Source organism: Phocoena phocoena, chromosome 5 (assembly GCF_963924675.1).
Source record: "Phocoena phocoena chromosome 5, mPhoPho1.1, whole genome shotgun sequence".
NCBI classification, from domain to species: Eukaryota; Metazoa; Chordata; class Mammalia; order Artiodactyla; family Phocoenidae; genus Phocoena; species Phocoena phocoena.
In genome coordinates this window covers 86,364,880-86,380,082 of record NC_089223.1, presented here as the reverse complement: position 1 = coordinate 86,380,082, position 15,203 = coordinate 86,364,880, and the positions used below count along the sequence as shown (strand labels likewise).

General features: G+C 39.0%; 1 protein-coding gene across 2 annotated transcripts in view; it reads left to right on the top strand.

Annotated features, from left to right (window-relative positions):
* Window positions 1–15,203, top strand: part of TBC1D19 (TBC1 domain family member 19) — a 154,394-nt gene that overhangs the window by 120,892 nt on the left and 18,299 nt on the right. For both annotated transcript variants that reach the window (XM_065877598.1, XM_065877599.1), the window contains one exon: window positions 13,775–13,807. In XM_065877598.1, coding sequence (XP_065733670.1) covers window positions 13,775–13,807 — 33 coding nt within the window. The remainder of the gene's footprint in view (window positions 1–13,774; window positions 13,808–15,203) is intronic.

Genomic DNA, 15,203 nt, shown 5'->3' with positions numbered 1-15,203 from the left:
TGCTTTCCTACCTCATGACTTCTGTTCCTATGCTTGTAATAGCACATTCAACATTTCTTCACCTGGCTGCCCTCTGGTTCGGCTCAGGCATGATCCTCTCCAGGAGACTTTCCTTGGAACCCCAGGTGAGGTTAAGGGCCCTTTCTCTAGGCTCCCATAGTGCCCAGTGTGAATATCTTTGGTATCTCTTACTATATTATCTTGGCATTAATTGTTTATGCTTTACCTCCCACTCTAGATTGCAAGCCTCTTGAGGTTTAGGACCATATCATTCATTTTTGCTCCTCCAGTATCTAGCTATATAGTAGGACCTTAATGAGTATTTATTTGAACTAAATTAGAGGCTTTTTAATCTTAATATTTATGTGTAAACTTTGTTACATCTGTCTCCCCAGAAACTTAATTTTCATATAACTTTTTATATTTATATAAGAATCGGAAAGTAAGAAAAAATAAATACCTCTGAAAAGCCAAATGAAATGTCCGTGGAGTCAAGTTTCTTTTCTCTCTTCTTATATAGGAGAGCTTTTCCAACTTAGTTTAGAATATATTCGCTTTTACTTAACACACATGCCTAACAACTTGGTTTGCTGGTTTTTATGACCCCTGTAACAAAAGAAGTACAGAAAGAAACTGATATACATAGGAAAAATGATTAACAACAGTAGAAGTGAAAATCAGAGACCTCACAAAGGAAAATAGAAAAGCTATAAAACAGCATATAAAAGCACTCCTGCAAATAGGTCTGGGACCATTTCATGTAAAAGCCAATAACCCTCCACCCTTTAAATAAGTATCATTGCGTTGTAACATATTATAGTAATTTAAGACTTTTACAATGAGCTAAGGCACCAAGAAAAAAAATATTGCTATAACAATAATAGTAATAGTAGTCACAGCAGTAGCAGCTAACATTTGTCCATGCAGAACTATATACTAAGCAGTGTGCTAAGTACATCCCATGTATTAATTCATTTAATCCTTACAAGAACCTTCTGAGGCAGCTACTAGTATTATCCCTATTTATAGATAAAGAAGCTGAGGCACAGAGTGTTAACTTGCCCAGCTGGTGAGTGGCAAAGCCAGGCTTTGAACCCAAGTTCTTTGACTTCAGAAAAGAAGTCAGACTTTTTTTTAAAAAAACGTTCTTTTTTAAGAAAAAAATATGTTTATCATTTATTTTAGGCTGCGTCGGGTCTTAGCTGGAGCACGCGGGATCTTCATTAAGGCATGCAGGATCTTTCATTGCGGCGCACAGGCTCTTTGTTGCAGTGCGCGGGCTTCTCTGTAGTTGTGGCGTGCGGGTTTTTCTCTTCTCTAGTTGTGGCACGCAGGCTCCAGAGCATGTGGGCTGTGTAGTTTGCGGCACGCAGGCTCTAGTTGAGGCGCACGAGCTCAGTAGTTGTGGCATGGGGGCTTAGTTGCCCCGAGGCATGTGGGATCTTAGTTCCTGACCAGGATTCGAACCTGAGTCCCCTGCATTGTAAGGCAGATTCTTTACCACTGGACCACCAGGGAAGTCCCAAGAAGCAGTATTCTTAATCACCATGCCCTACTACCTCAGAAAAATGTTACTGAGTTCATTGTAGTATCTTTTAGAAGAAAATTAAGCGGTTAATATATTGAAAATTTTGATGTGTATAACAGGTTCTAGAAACAATTTCATCCAGAAAAAAAATAATTTAATGTTTAATGGGATAAACCCATTTATTATAAGCTTATGAAAGAAAAATACTACTGAATTTTGGAAAGAGAAGATTGTGGTATTTTAATTTACCCACCTTTTTTGATTCAAGATCTATATTTTCCCCTCTGGCATGAGAAAGCTGCACCAGGAATGTGGGCAGTTGTCTTTATAGCCACCAAAGTAGAGAGTGGGGGGTAGTAGGTGGGTAAATGAAAAGCTGTTCATAAGCTGTTCATAATCTTAATACTTAAGTATCATTTCTTGTCTCAGGTTGTTTTAGAACCTTACCAGAATCAGAGGAGATTCTTCTCTGGGGATTGATTCTGAAACTGCAGAACAAGAAGAGACAAAGAGCATTCAGCCCACTGTCCCTTTGCTCTTTACTCAAGGCAATACCACCCAACATTTGTATATTGCCCGCCCTGTTTTTCAACCTCTGCCAAAGATGTGATTTCTTTGAAATCTCAAGGACACCTCTCCCACTGCCACCAAAAGTGGCCTGGCTTTCATGGTCACAGGGGCTCACCCAGAGACCTTTGCCTGCAGCTCACTGACGCACTGTCCACCCCTGACCCGGCAGCTGCTTAAACGGGGACAGAGGTTTGCTCACTCACTTCCCCACCTGTGATCTCCTTTCCTAGGATGGAAATAACAGGCCATCATGGGATCGGACATTACCCTGTCACCTTATTTGAAGCCTTGTCAGTGGAAAGACTTTCTCTAGTAGATTTATTAAACAACTGGTGAGCAAAAATTTCTGAGCTGAAGGAGACTTCTCACAGGAAATTTTTAAGCTTTTCTTGTTTTTACTCTTTGTTCAACATGTATAACTTTATTTATTCATTTAATAAATACTTATTAAAGGACACAGATAAAGTACCTGCTGCCAAGGAGCTTACATTCTAGTGAGGGAGACATACAATAAACAAGTACATAAGTAGCTACCGTAAATAAATAACTCTGAAAATAATTTCAGAGAGTGACGTGAACAATTAAAGGGAACAGAAATTGATAGTAGGTAGGGAGGTGGGGGAAGGGCACAGCTATTGTAGATAAGGAAGTCAGAAAAGATGCCTCTGAGGAGGTAGAATGTGAACAGAGCCCAGAATGTGCAGAGTGAGCTGTGCAAAGGAGGAGGAGAAGAGCACTCCAAAGGGAATGCAACATGTTTAAAGTCCTAAGAGGAACATACTTGATGAACTAAAGAACAGCAGGATGGCCAGTGTGACTCATGAGAGTGAGCAAAACATAAACTGGTACAAGGTGAGGTGAGAGGTAGACAGGGGCCAGGCCAGTTAGGGGGACAGTTGTTCTACAGTTTTGTCTAGTAAGTCCAATGTCTGGGCTCCCTTAGAGGCAGTTTCTATTAATGTCTTGTTTTGCTGTGAATAGACTATACTTATTTCTTTGAATGCATAGTAATTTTTTTGCTGTTGATAACTGGATATTTTGAGCATTACATTGTGGTAACTCTGAAAAATCAGATTTTCTCCCCTCCCCAGAACTTGCTGTTGCTTGTTGTGGGTTGTAGTTTTTTAGTGACTTTTCTAAACTGTTTTTGTACAAATTATCTTTTTTTGTATTGAGTGCCCCCTGAAGTCTCTGTTCCATTAGCTTAGTGATCAGTTAGTGATCTGACAGAGATTTCCTTAAATGTCTGAAACCAAAATCAGTCTTCACTGATACACTCTGTGTAGGGAGTACTCCTTCAAGGCGTAGCCAGGCCATTTACGGCTCTGCCTTAGCTTTCACTTCCTGCTTGCACACAGCCCAGAAGTCAGGCAGAAATGAAAGCTGAAGTTCTTCTCAGGTCTTTTCTAGATTCCCCTCATTACAGAGGAGCTTTTCAAAGCCTTTATCCCTCCATATTTATGCCTCTCCAATCTCTTCCTTCCGAGGCTTTTCAGTCTGCCTAGTCCTTGCCCCATCTGTTATCCCTTGCTGCCCCAGGTGGCTAAGGCTAATACATTTGCTTTTATTAAAAAAAAAATAAATAAATCTGATAAATATCACCTGGCTGGCCACTTCAGCCCAATCCCTCAGGTAGCTACTAGACAGGTCAAAACACACAACCACAATTTTTTGATTCAAGATCTATATTGCCCCTCTGGCATGAGAAAGCTGCACCAGGAATGTGGACAGTTGTCTTTATAGCCACCAAACTAGAGAGTGGGTGGTAGTAGGTGGGTAAATTAAAATACCACAATCTTCTCTTTCCAAAATTCCATAGCATCTTTCTTTATTAAGTATTTCCTTGGTTGTTGTAAGTTTTTTATTAGATTCCAGAATTCAAAAAAGTTGATTCTAACAGTTCTAGCCAGTTTAACCATTGCTATAGCGGAGGGATGGTGTTTTAGACTATTTCACTCTTCTCAGTGACATCTCTCCTCCAGTTCCTGATGAATATTTTTAAAAGATCATCCTGACTACTATGTAGAATAAAAGCATAAGCTCCAAGAGAACAAGGACCTTAATAGTTTGATGACCAATATTATCTAGCATCTAGAATCATGCATGGCATAAAGTCACTGCTCAGGAAACATTATTGAATGAGTGAGCTAAGGAATGAGGGAATGAATGTAGAAGGATATAGAGGAGCAAGAATAGAAGCAAGGAGGTGAGACTTATAGGAAAAATATACATAGATCTGACTGAGGCTTAAATAAACAAACATCATAATTTGCTAATACCATTTGTTTCCTACAAGACAAAATAAGTAATTGCTAGTGAACATTAGGGAGAGGAGTGTTAGGACTCCAGAGCAGTGGTTCTCCAGTAAGGGCAATTCCACCCCCTTACCCTCCAGGGACATTTGGCAATGTCTGAAGACACTTCTGGTTGTCAGAGGGGAGGGATATACTACCAGTATCTCCTGGTTAGAGGCCAGGGTTGCTGCTAAACGTCCTACAGTGTGCAGGACAACCCCTTACAACAAAGATTAGGAAAGGCTCTTGGAAGAAATAACAAAAATATATCATTTTAAATCTGCCTGCAAGTGTCAGGTTGATAAATAGCAGTGTACTTTGTTATCTAAATTAATTAAATAAATTAAAAACATCGCATAATCCAAAATTCATGTCATGTGTAACTTTGGACATAAATTGAAAAACTAATTATTTAAAGTATCATTTCTAGATTGATATTTAAACATGGTTATGTTCTGATGTTTTGGGAACTTTTAACTACTAAATTTAATAAACTAACAAAGTCATATTCTGAAGTTCCAATTCAGAAAGATAACAGAAATAGCTAGAAAACAATTTGACCATTGTCCTAATCCCTATGCTTACTGACCTGTAGGCTACATGTGAAATGAGAATAAACAGAGGAAATGATTATTTCAACATTGAATTAAATAAATTGTACTAAGTAATCCCAAATGAAAGAGTGTAAAGATTTGCTTTCAACTGGAATGATGTTAAAGTGAATCAGATGTGAGAGTTATGGTACAACTATAAACGCTAAGTATTAATAGAGACAGTGAGGAAATGAAGGGAAAATATTTAGTAAGTGTAAAGCTTGTTGATATTTGGGGTGTTTTCTGAGTCATATTTACTATTTATATCTCATCTAGTTCAAGATTTATTTTTGTTGATGATGTTTACCATTCTGGACTATGTCAAAGGCCCATTAAATCATTACTTTATAAAGTTATTTCTATTGAATGGAGTAGGCAGTTAATATTTTAGACTTTCTTCAGTTAGATAGAGGTAGGCTAGGATCTTAAAATAATCACTCATAGCAGGCTTGTAGAACTCTAAGGCCAGATTAACGATGGTGTCCCAAGCATCCCAATGCCTCTTGGATGAAGGCCAGGTGGATGAAAACTTGGCCCTTGAAAGACTGAAGTGGTGAGAGGGAAAGGAAAGGATCTTGAAAAACTGGTCAAGAACATGACAGCCTCTGAGATCAAAGAAATGTTTTAGGTGGTATGTGCCCTGGAGTGTTAATGAATTCACCGCTTCTTATGCCTCCTACGTTTGTTTGCCAGAATCTGACATTGTCCTTCTTCAACAGAGCAGACTATGTACCCTCTTCTGGAATCCTAAGCCCTGGTTAATCTTGATTAAGCAGAAGTGAACCTTTATTTAATACTGACAAAATTTTTTTTTTCCTTAGGTTTAAGCTGATACTTAAACGTGGTACTCTCCCTTCTGAGAGCATAAAATAGCTATAGTTAGTGAGCACCTGCTGTGTACTGAATACTGTACTGGTACGCTTTAAATACATTAACTCGTTGGTGCTTTAGTACAACCCAGTGAAGTTAGTAGTATTTATCTCCATTTTCAAAAATGAAAATAGAGACTCAGAGAGTGTTGGTAACTTTCCTGGAGGCACACAAGACTCGAATGCATGTCTGTATGACTTTGTGGGCCATTTATAATTTCAACACTGAGTTATTGAGAACCTCCTGTCCTATATGTTAATTGCTTATTCATAAATGAATCTAATACTTTAATATCTTATTTATAAGCTGTGATTATACTTATAAATGCTTGAATTTCCATCACTAACAACATATATTGAACATCTCACTTGAAGAAAATACCATGCTGGATGCTGAAGACGATACACAGTATGAATTGTGGCCCTTGCCTCAAATAGCTTATAACCTAGCTGCTTATAGAGCAGCTATAGATTTCAGGACTTGGGGGAAATATGGTGAAAGTGTGATTAACCATGGGTCATCTTAATACATGCATCCCTTTTGCTTCTTGGCAGTTCACGAATTCATTCACTCTAACCTTCCTAACGAAAAGCGCTCTGTCCTGATTAAGGTATTCCTATACTTAGGACATCTTTAATTAATATTTATAGAAGATGAAAATAATAATAGTAAGGTCTTCATTTCTGACTACTTTAACATGCTTGTTTAAAGGTTTCTTCAGTACTTAATAGAGGAAGGAAAAAGTGTTTTTGCGTAAGAATATAGGGGTTTTGTATAATAGCAACCTGTTTTGATATTTACTATTTAGAAAGATGTATACTTATATTTTTGTAAGGTATCAAAATATGCCTTCTATTTATGAACTTATTTTTCTCTCTTAGTTTTTCACATGTCAACATGATTAGGCGAAGATGAACTTTTAAAATTATTTGTTAAAAGTTTATAATCAATAAAGGAAATAAAATGAAGCCACAATTAGGGAAGATAGAAAAAAGATGGGTGTTCACAAGAAGAAAAAGGGACTCAACCAAAGATAGAAACAGAGAGAGAAATTAAAGAAGAAGGATGGTCTTTGGACCCTCCTAAGTATTCCATTGAACTAGAGCTGGTGGCTATAGTGTCATTAGGAATATTGACTTTCAGTGTGTGTATCTAATCTGGTTTTGAACTTTTTTGTTTTTAGAAAGCAAAAAACTTTTAAGTTGGTAAAGAATCTTAACCATTGGAAGATTCTCATATGTCCAGTTTTCTTCACGTCTCACAAATTTTTCTGTATTTGCCCTAGACATAACTGTTGAACATAGAACTCTACAGTTAGATGATATTTCAGAGACAGTCTTAGTCCCTTTTAATGACAGCCAGTTACTGAAGCTCAGGAGGTTTGATGACTTTGCTAAGGTTACCCAGCTGGTTTCTGATAAGCCCACAGTGGAATCCTGATCTCCTGACTAGAGACCAATAAATTTCTTGCTCCTTCTCTATTTATCGTTAACTTACCCATCTACCCATTCATTCATTCAGCAAAACTATATTCATTATCAACTATGTGGCAGCATAAAATGCATGCAGAGATGAATAAAACACATTTCCCGTCCTCTGGAGCAATCTGTCAAACAGCTAACGATAACACTAAACTGTGAAATTATAGTGACAGAAATGTGAACAAAGTGCCATGAGAATGCAGAAGGATGAGCATTTAATTATGATTAAGAGGTTTGGTATGTTTCTCTGAGACGTTACTTGTCCTTAGCAAGGTTTTGATAGACATTAAAGCAATTCATGGTACAGAATTACCAAGTTCAAAGCTACCAAAGTATGAAAGTGCATGATGAGTTCTGACAATGATGAATAATCTAGTGTGGCTGTACCACAGTAGGTATAGAGTCAGGTAGATATATCTCAGGTTGCCATCGTGAATGGTTAAGATCAGATCAAGGTTTTGAATTTCACTCTCTAGACACTTAGCCTATATTATAAGGCTAGAATGTGAATTCCACAAATATAGAGAAAACGTTATATTCGTTTTAATCTCTCCAGAGGCTATAGAGTAGGTTTTTAAACACTGATTAATTGTGTGAGTAGGAACTCAGCAAATACTTGGTGGATGGATGAATGGTCAGAGGAAAATCCTCGATAGATGTAGAGGTCTTTTTCATGGTCTCGTCAACCTTTTTAGAAGATAACCTGAACCATTACGAAAGTTTGTTGGAGGGCAGAAAGTGTTGGTAAAGGGATACCAATCAGGAGGCTCTTGCAGGACCATAGGTAATAGTTCATCAGAGCCTGAACTCAGCCCTGGCAGTAGGAAGGAAGCGAACAGTTGAAAAATGGTAGAGGTAGATTCTCTAGGACTGCATATATTCATTCCACAAACATTTAATGAGTACCTTTTATATTCGGGGCAATAAGCTTGCCTCTGGGAATAGAGATAAATAAGGAATAGTTTTTGTACTCAGGTAATTTATTTCACTGGAAGAGAGAAAAACAAAAAATGATTGTATGATAAGAGAATGAAAACATCATTTGTTAAGTACTGACTTTGCATCAAGTGTTGTGCTAGGCATGTAACATACATCATCTTATTTAATTTTCACAACTTCATTGGTATTGTCCTCATTTTGCAGCTGAAGGAAAGTCTGTTCCTAATTTTTGCAGGGTCCAGGGCAGGAGTGCAATTGGAAGCCCACCTACTATAAGTCTAGATTTTTAGAAATTATAAATCAGACTAATAAACTGATAAGTAAAGTCTACTTTGTTTTCTTGTCTTGAAAAATATACCTTTGTAACAGTCTGGAAGGCCAGTTTCAGATTCAGAATTCTTAGACTCCTCAGAAGTCCCTAGCTTGTGGTATCCCTCACCCGCTTCTTATCTATGACTCTACCCCACACCTGGACAGACTTCATGCATGTGGACCCACTAGCCTGCAGGTCCAAGCTCTGTTCACATCTTCCACAAATAACCATCCTTCGCCCACCTCTCCATCCTGAGGATAGCACCCATCAAGAAGGTAGCTCCACCTAAGAGGCTGTGCAGACCCTGGAAGCTGGCTAGGAGCCTTTGGGCTGGGAATTTCAGAGTCTTGGGTGTCTGGGTTGTGGTCTGAAAGGAAGGACGTGAACTCTGGGTGAGGGGTATAGTCAGAGGAGGGCCAGAGCAGGGCCTTTACTCAAGGCCCCCTGCCTTGGTCTAAGAGCAGTACTGGATAAGGAAACAGGTTAAGTAAGCAACCTAAGTGTACACAGGTAGAAAGTGGAACCAGAATTGCTCAGGTCTGTCTAGGCTCACAGAGGTGAAAAGGTACCTCAACCAGTCAGGGCAAATCAGCTGATACAAGAGTACTGATTAATGAATGATTGCGGGTAGAGAGTCAGGGGCTGTCAGGGAGATCTTTCTAGGAGGAGTATTGTTTAAAATCTCGAAGGGGGCCTCCCTGGTGGCGCACTGGTTAAGAATCCACCTGCCAATGCAGGGGACACGGGTTCGAGCCCTGACCCGGGAAGATCCCACATGCTGTGGAGCAACTAAGCCCATGTGCCACAACTACTGAGCCTGTGCTCTAGAGCCCGTGAGCCACAACTACCGAGCCCGCGTGCCACAACTACTGAAGCCCACGTGCCTAGAACCCGTGCTCTGCAACAAGAGAAGCCACTGCAATGAGAAGCCCGCACACCTCAACAAAGAGTAGCCCCTGATCGCCACAACTATAGAAAGCCACGCGCAGCAATGAAGAACCAAAGCAGCCAAAAATAAATAAATTAAATAAATAAATTTATTTTTAAATAAATAAAATAAAATCTCACAGGGGTGGGGCTGGGACACAGCTAGAGGTGTAGGAGAGCATGGCCTACAGCCCTTGTCCTTAAGCCCCAGAGGCTGAAGGGTTGGCAATCAGTTTGGCAGGGTTAGAGTTGTGCTTGCGGGGTAGGGAAGAAAAATGAAGCTGCTGATTTTAGACTGTGGCTGAATCCTGAAGAGTTAAGCATTCTTCATCTTAAAGGGACAGGAAAGGAACACAATCACATTTAGGTATAAGGGCTGAGGGAGGACTAGAAAGCAAAGATGACTCAAAGCTTTCTTCCCTGAAGCCTAGGGAGGGAAGGAGTTGTTTACAGAGCTAGGTAGTCCAGAAGGAGGCGCAGGAAACTGGGTTTTTACTGTTTGAGTTACAGGTTAATAATGAGAATACTGGTGGAAGGAGAGAGAAAACAAGTATGACAGAGTCTTGGAAAGTAGCTATATTTAAGGAGTGTGCGGAAGAGAGAACTAGTCCAAAAGACAACAAAACAAAAACAAAAACTGAGCAGCAGAAGTTTCTGAGGCAGGGAGCCTGATCTGCACAGCGTCATCAGTGCCTGGTGGGCTCAAGTTTGAGAAGGAACATTCAGTTGCTAGAAGGCCAGGACACACACAGAGGGGAGATGCCTGGATTCAGCCATCAGGAGTTGGAGTGAGAGGGGTGGAAACCAGTTTAAGGAACTGGGGATATATGTAATGTGGAAATGAAGTTACTTTGAATAGTTTTTTAAAAGTTAAGCTTGGCTTCAAGGAAGGAAGAGAGATTAGAGATTTGTTTGATGGGAAAGTAAGGTTCAGGAAAGAAAATGGACAAGTCCCCCGCCTCCTCTTCTTTGGTGTCATTATTATTAGCAAGGGTATTTGTAATATCTTGGGCTGAAAGGTTGCAGTGAAACAGGAGAAACTGGAGAGAGGAGTACTTTGATAGGACCTACCCACGCCTTGCCTCTGCTCCTCCACTAGCAGGGGTGAGAGCCGATGCCACCACTCTCCGCCTTCAGGCCATTGACCTCAGGAAGCTTATCCCGGTTCACAGCAATCGCCATGTGAAGCCCAGGGCCTCCGGTCACCTCTTACCAGGTGACTCTCGTCTACTTAGCTTCAATGGCTCTTTTATCAGTAAGACCTCCTCCCTCCCCCAGCCTTTTCCTCTCACTCCCCCTTCCCTCCATTATTTCTCTTTGTGGCACTTATCACTGTCTGACATACATTCACTTATTTTATCATGACTTTCCTGTCCCTAATAAAAAGTAAGCTCCAGACCTCAGAACAGTGTCTGGCACATAGTAGAGGCTCAATTCCTATTTGTTGAATGATGCACACAAAAGGGTGAGGAGGAAAATTGATGGGGCAGGATTCCAAAGCAGAGGTTGGCAAACTTTTCTGTAAAGGGCCAGATAGTAAATATTTTAAATTTTGCTGGCCACAGACAGTCTCTGCCACATATTCCTCTTTGTTGTTTTTTAAAATAATCTTTCAAAAATGTAAAATCCATTCTTAGCTCACAGGCCAAACATAGACAAGCCACAGATCTGACCATAACTTCTGTGAGAGAAAGTGAGGGAAACAGGATTAAGAACACAGGTGAAGATGGTAGCTCTGAAAAAGAAAAAGGAAGAAGCATGTTCCTCCGAAGACCTCCCTAAAGGGAAGTGAGAAAACAGATGAAATGTGTGAAGAACGTTTGAGGTAAAGAACAACAAGTGAGAATTTCTGTCAGTGGCATCAGCCTCCCAGAGAGGGGGGAAGTTGAGTGTGAAGCACTTGAAGAGTAGGAAGGTTCTGAAAGAACAGGGTGGCTCATCAAACAGAGGTAAACAGGGAAAATGATAAACAGCACAGAATTCAGACACAGTTGGACAACATGAATCTGTGGTGTGTTCTAGAAGACCAGGGGAAAATGGGAAAAGGTAGATCCTGAGAATTACAGCTTGTGAAATTTAAGAGTGATGCAGCACAAAATTCTAAAGGTGGTTGGCCTGGCATACTAGTTCAGAATAATGTTGGATTTTCCTCATACTTTTTTTGATAAAATTCCTTCTAGAATCATCAAAGAAATAAGAGCTAATTTGTGAATAATAATATCAATAATTAACTTTTATTGAGTCTAAACTGTTTATTTATTAATGGCTGAGCTACAGTCATTATCTCATTTAATCATTTATGTAGTTCTAGCGTTGTCTCTGATTTACGAGATGAGGAAACTGAAGGTTAGGGGATTAAGGAACTTACCTAAAGGCACACAAAGTTCTTAAACAACAGAGCTAGATGAACCCAACCAAGTCTGTCTGATATCTGGTCTGTGTTCTTAACTTACCACAATAGGGTGCTGATCAATGAATTACTATCAGTATGGAAGGAGGTCTCTAGTGACAAGTCCTGTCCTCACTTTGTCTTTTTTTTTTTCTGCGGTACGCGGGCCTCTCACTGTTGTGGCCTCTCCCGTTGGGGAGCACAGGCTCCGGACGCACAGCCTCAGCAGCCATGGCTCACGGGCCGAGCTGCTCTGCGGCATGTGGGATCCTCCCAGACCGGGGCACGAACCCGTGTCCCCTGCATCGGCAGGCGGACTCTTAACCACTGCGCCACCAGCGAAGCCCCCTCACTCTGTCTTGTTCAACATTTTTATAGTGCTCTAGATGAGGACATAGATAGTGTATTTATCAAACTTTCCAGCAATGTGGACCCAGGAAGAAGGGGGAATACATTAGATAACAGGATGAGAATCCAGGATTATCTCAAATTGGAACGGTTCACCAAAGAGGAAATGTAATAGAGATAAGAATACAGTTCTTTACTTAGGTCAGAAACAACTGCACAAGTGCACTGTGCTTTAGCTGTGGGGTGTGTAGGGAGGAAAAATGCTTAGAGGCTTTCATCACCTCACTTTAAGGACTGTCGTAAACTATAGCTTGTCCAGAGGAGAATAGAATAGAGAAGGTATTCAGTCTGAGGAACTGTTAAAGAAACTCATAAAGTCTCAGAGCAAAAAAAAAAACCAAAAACCAAACCAAAACAAAAATCCCAACCTGGTGGGGATGGGGATGGGGGAGAGAACAGTGTCCTCCAGTATTTCTGAAAGTTTTCATAGAAGATAAATTAGGTGTGTTCCATGTGACCCTTGTGGTCAGAACTAGGAAACATAAGTGGGGATTACAAGGAACCAGAGTCTCACTCCATATGAGAAATAACTCCCCACCAAATTGTTCAAAATTGTAATTGGTTGCATTGCGAATGAATGTGCCCCCTATTGCTGGATGTTTTAGACTGAGACTGAACTATCATTTGTTAGAACTTACCCTAGGTGACCTCTGAAGGCTCTGCCAACACTAAGTTTTTGCCTCTGAACATGTCAGATGAATGAAGCATTTCTGTGCTATTTTTCAAAAAAGTAAACTCATCTTTCTTTTGTGTTTGCAACCTGATTTACTACTGTGTTAGATATATGGTGGTGTATATATTACAGAACTTCCATTTTGAATCTAAGCTGTACAAGTTCTAATTTTTCACTTAGAGTGTGACAAGATGTTTAGCATACCAAGTTAGGCTTCAAGTATTTTCTTCTAAATGGGTGTGCACTTTACTTGTGTATAATTCTTGCCAAAGATTACACTGAATTTGTACCATATTCCTGCCAATATTTTTTCTAAACCACATCCTGTGATGTAATTTGTGGTAAGTTTATAAGGGAATGCATCTATATAAGAGGTGCCTTGAAATGCTCACTTATTTTTTAACAGATTGAACTCCAGTATACAGGATGAAGTTGCTTCAAGAAGGACTTAATCTATTGACTTTCTGAGACCGTTATAGTTAGTTCTTAAACTTAGTTCTGTGGTCTGCCTTGTTCTGTTTTTTGTAACACATATTCACAGTCTTAATTTTCAACTTTATCAATAGAAAGTTAACTGGATATATATTGAAAACCTCTAGATTGCTTTTCTAAAGGTATTAAAAAGCCTGTCGTTTTGTTGGTGACCCATCACTAAGTCTTTCTGACATGCATGAACAAAGTTGAAGCAAAAATAGGAAACCTCACTATTTTTGGCTTTAATTCTCTAAAGTTTACCTAATAATTCAGTGGGTATACTAATTGAAAAGAAATACTTTTTTATTTTTTTAGGTGTAATCCCTTTTCATGGATTTTCAATGTATGGTAAGTTGGGCTTTAAAATAGTCACTGTTTTTATTACACTTTAGAAAATTAAACATGAAAATCACACTTTATATTACATCAACCACACACTTAACAATGTTATTGTGAACATTTTTAAACATTGGATTTGATATCTGTTTATATGTCCAATTAAAAGTTTTTTCAAATAAAGGGTCATCATAATTGCTCAGATGGTGATTGCTTGTCAAATTAGAATTGAACATACCAGGAAAATGGTTCTGTGGTTTTCCATTTTCTAATTCAATGGAACTTAGAGCCACACGTTGATATTTAGTTCTAATAGATGTAATAATTTATTGCTGTAAAAATTTATTTTTACATCTAATAGATGTAAAAATCTAATAGATGTAAAATTCCTAAACTAATTCTCATAAGTCTTTAAAAAAAAATAATAGGTCAGAAAGAATGCAAAGGGAGGGACAACACTGAGTGTGAGTTCATGATTTCTCCAGTCTGGCTGGTGTACACAGCAACAATTACATTGAAGCATCCAGTCATCCTGAGGCACACGTGGCAAACGCGCGTGCACGTTTGAGAGCCCTGAGCACCTTTGTGTCCTCACGTATCGTTGAATGAGGAATGCAGGAAGCATAACAAAGATTAGCAAGAGGAAGAATGCTCTATGCCTTAAGTGCCACTTAAATTTTCATGCATTACATATGAGCTTGTTGAAGATTGTTGTCCCAACTATTCCTACTCCCCAACCTTTAGACTAAACAGAAATATACATTAATGTTTACTTTTGTAAAAAGAATCAGCAATAAATTAACACTTTTCTTTGTAAAAAACCCCTCAAGTGTTCAACATCAGACAGTCATCGTGAATGACATAATGTAAAACCTTTAAAACCAGCACACAATGAAAAGGATTCAGAGTGCCTAGGAATTCTGCATTATGCTGCCCTTGGCTTTATTCTCCTGAGCAACAAAAATTTCATAATGTAACACATAATGTTATAGTGAGGTTCCAGCATATTTCTCTTTTATAAATATGTGAGGAATTTAAAATAGAAAACCTAAAAAGGTTAAGAATATAAATTTTTACCTTTAATAATAAAAAATGTTAGCCCTTTTATTCTTTTATTTTGATAATTCCAACTGCAAGCATTTTTCAAGTAATTAGTTTTTAAAAGGTGTACTTGAGCGATTTGGAGAACCGTTAATAACATCAGGGAAGTTTAAATCTTCTAACAACTCTCAGGGTACAAAATACATCTTTGACTCCTGCCTATTCACATTTCTGGTTGTTTTAATAGGTTAAAGTTTATACACCCAAGGGGGAAACGTTCGCTAAGGAAATAGGTGATGCAAAATGTTTGATATACAGTTTATACTATTTTAGAAAAATATGTTAAGCATCCACAAATACTTTAGAG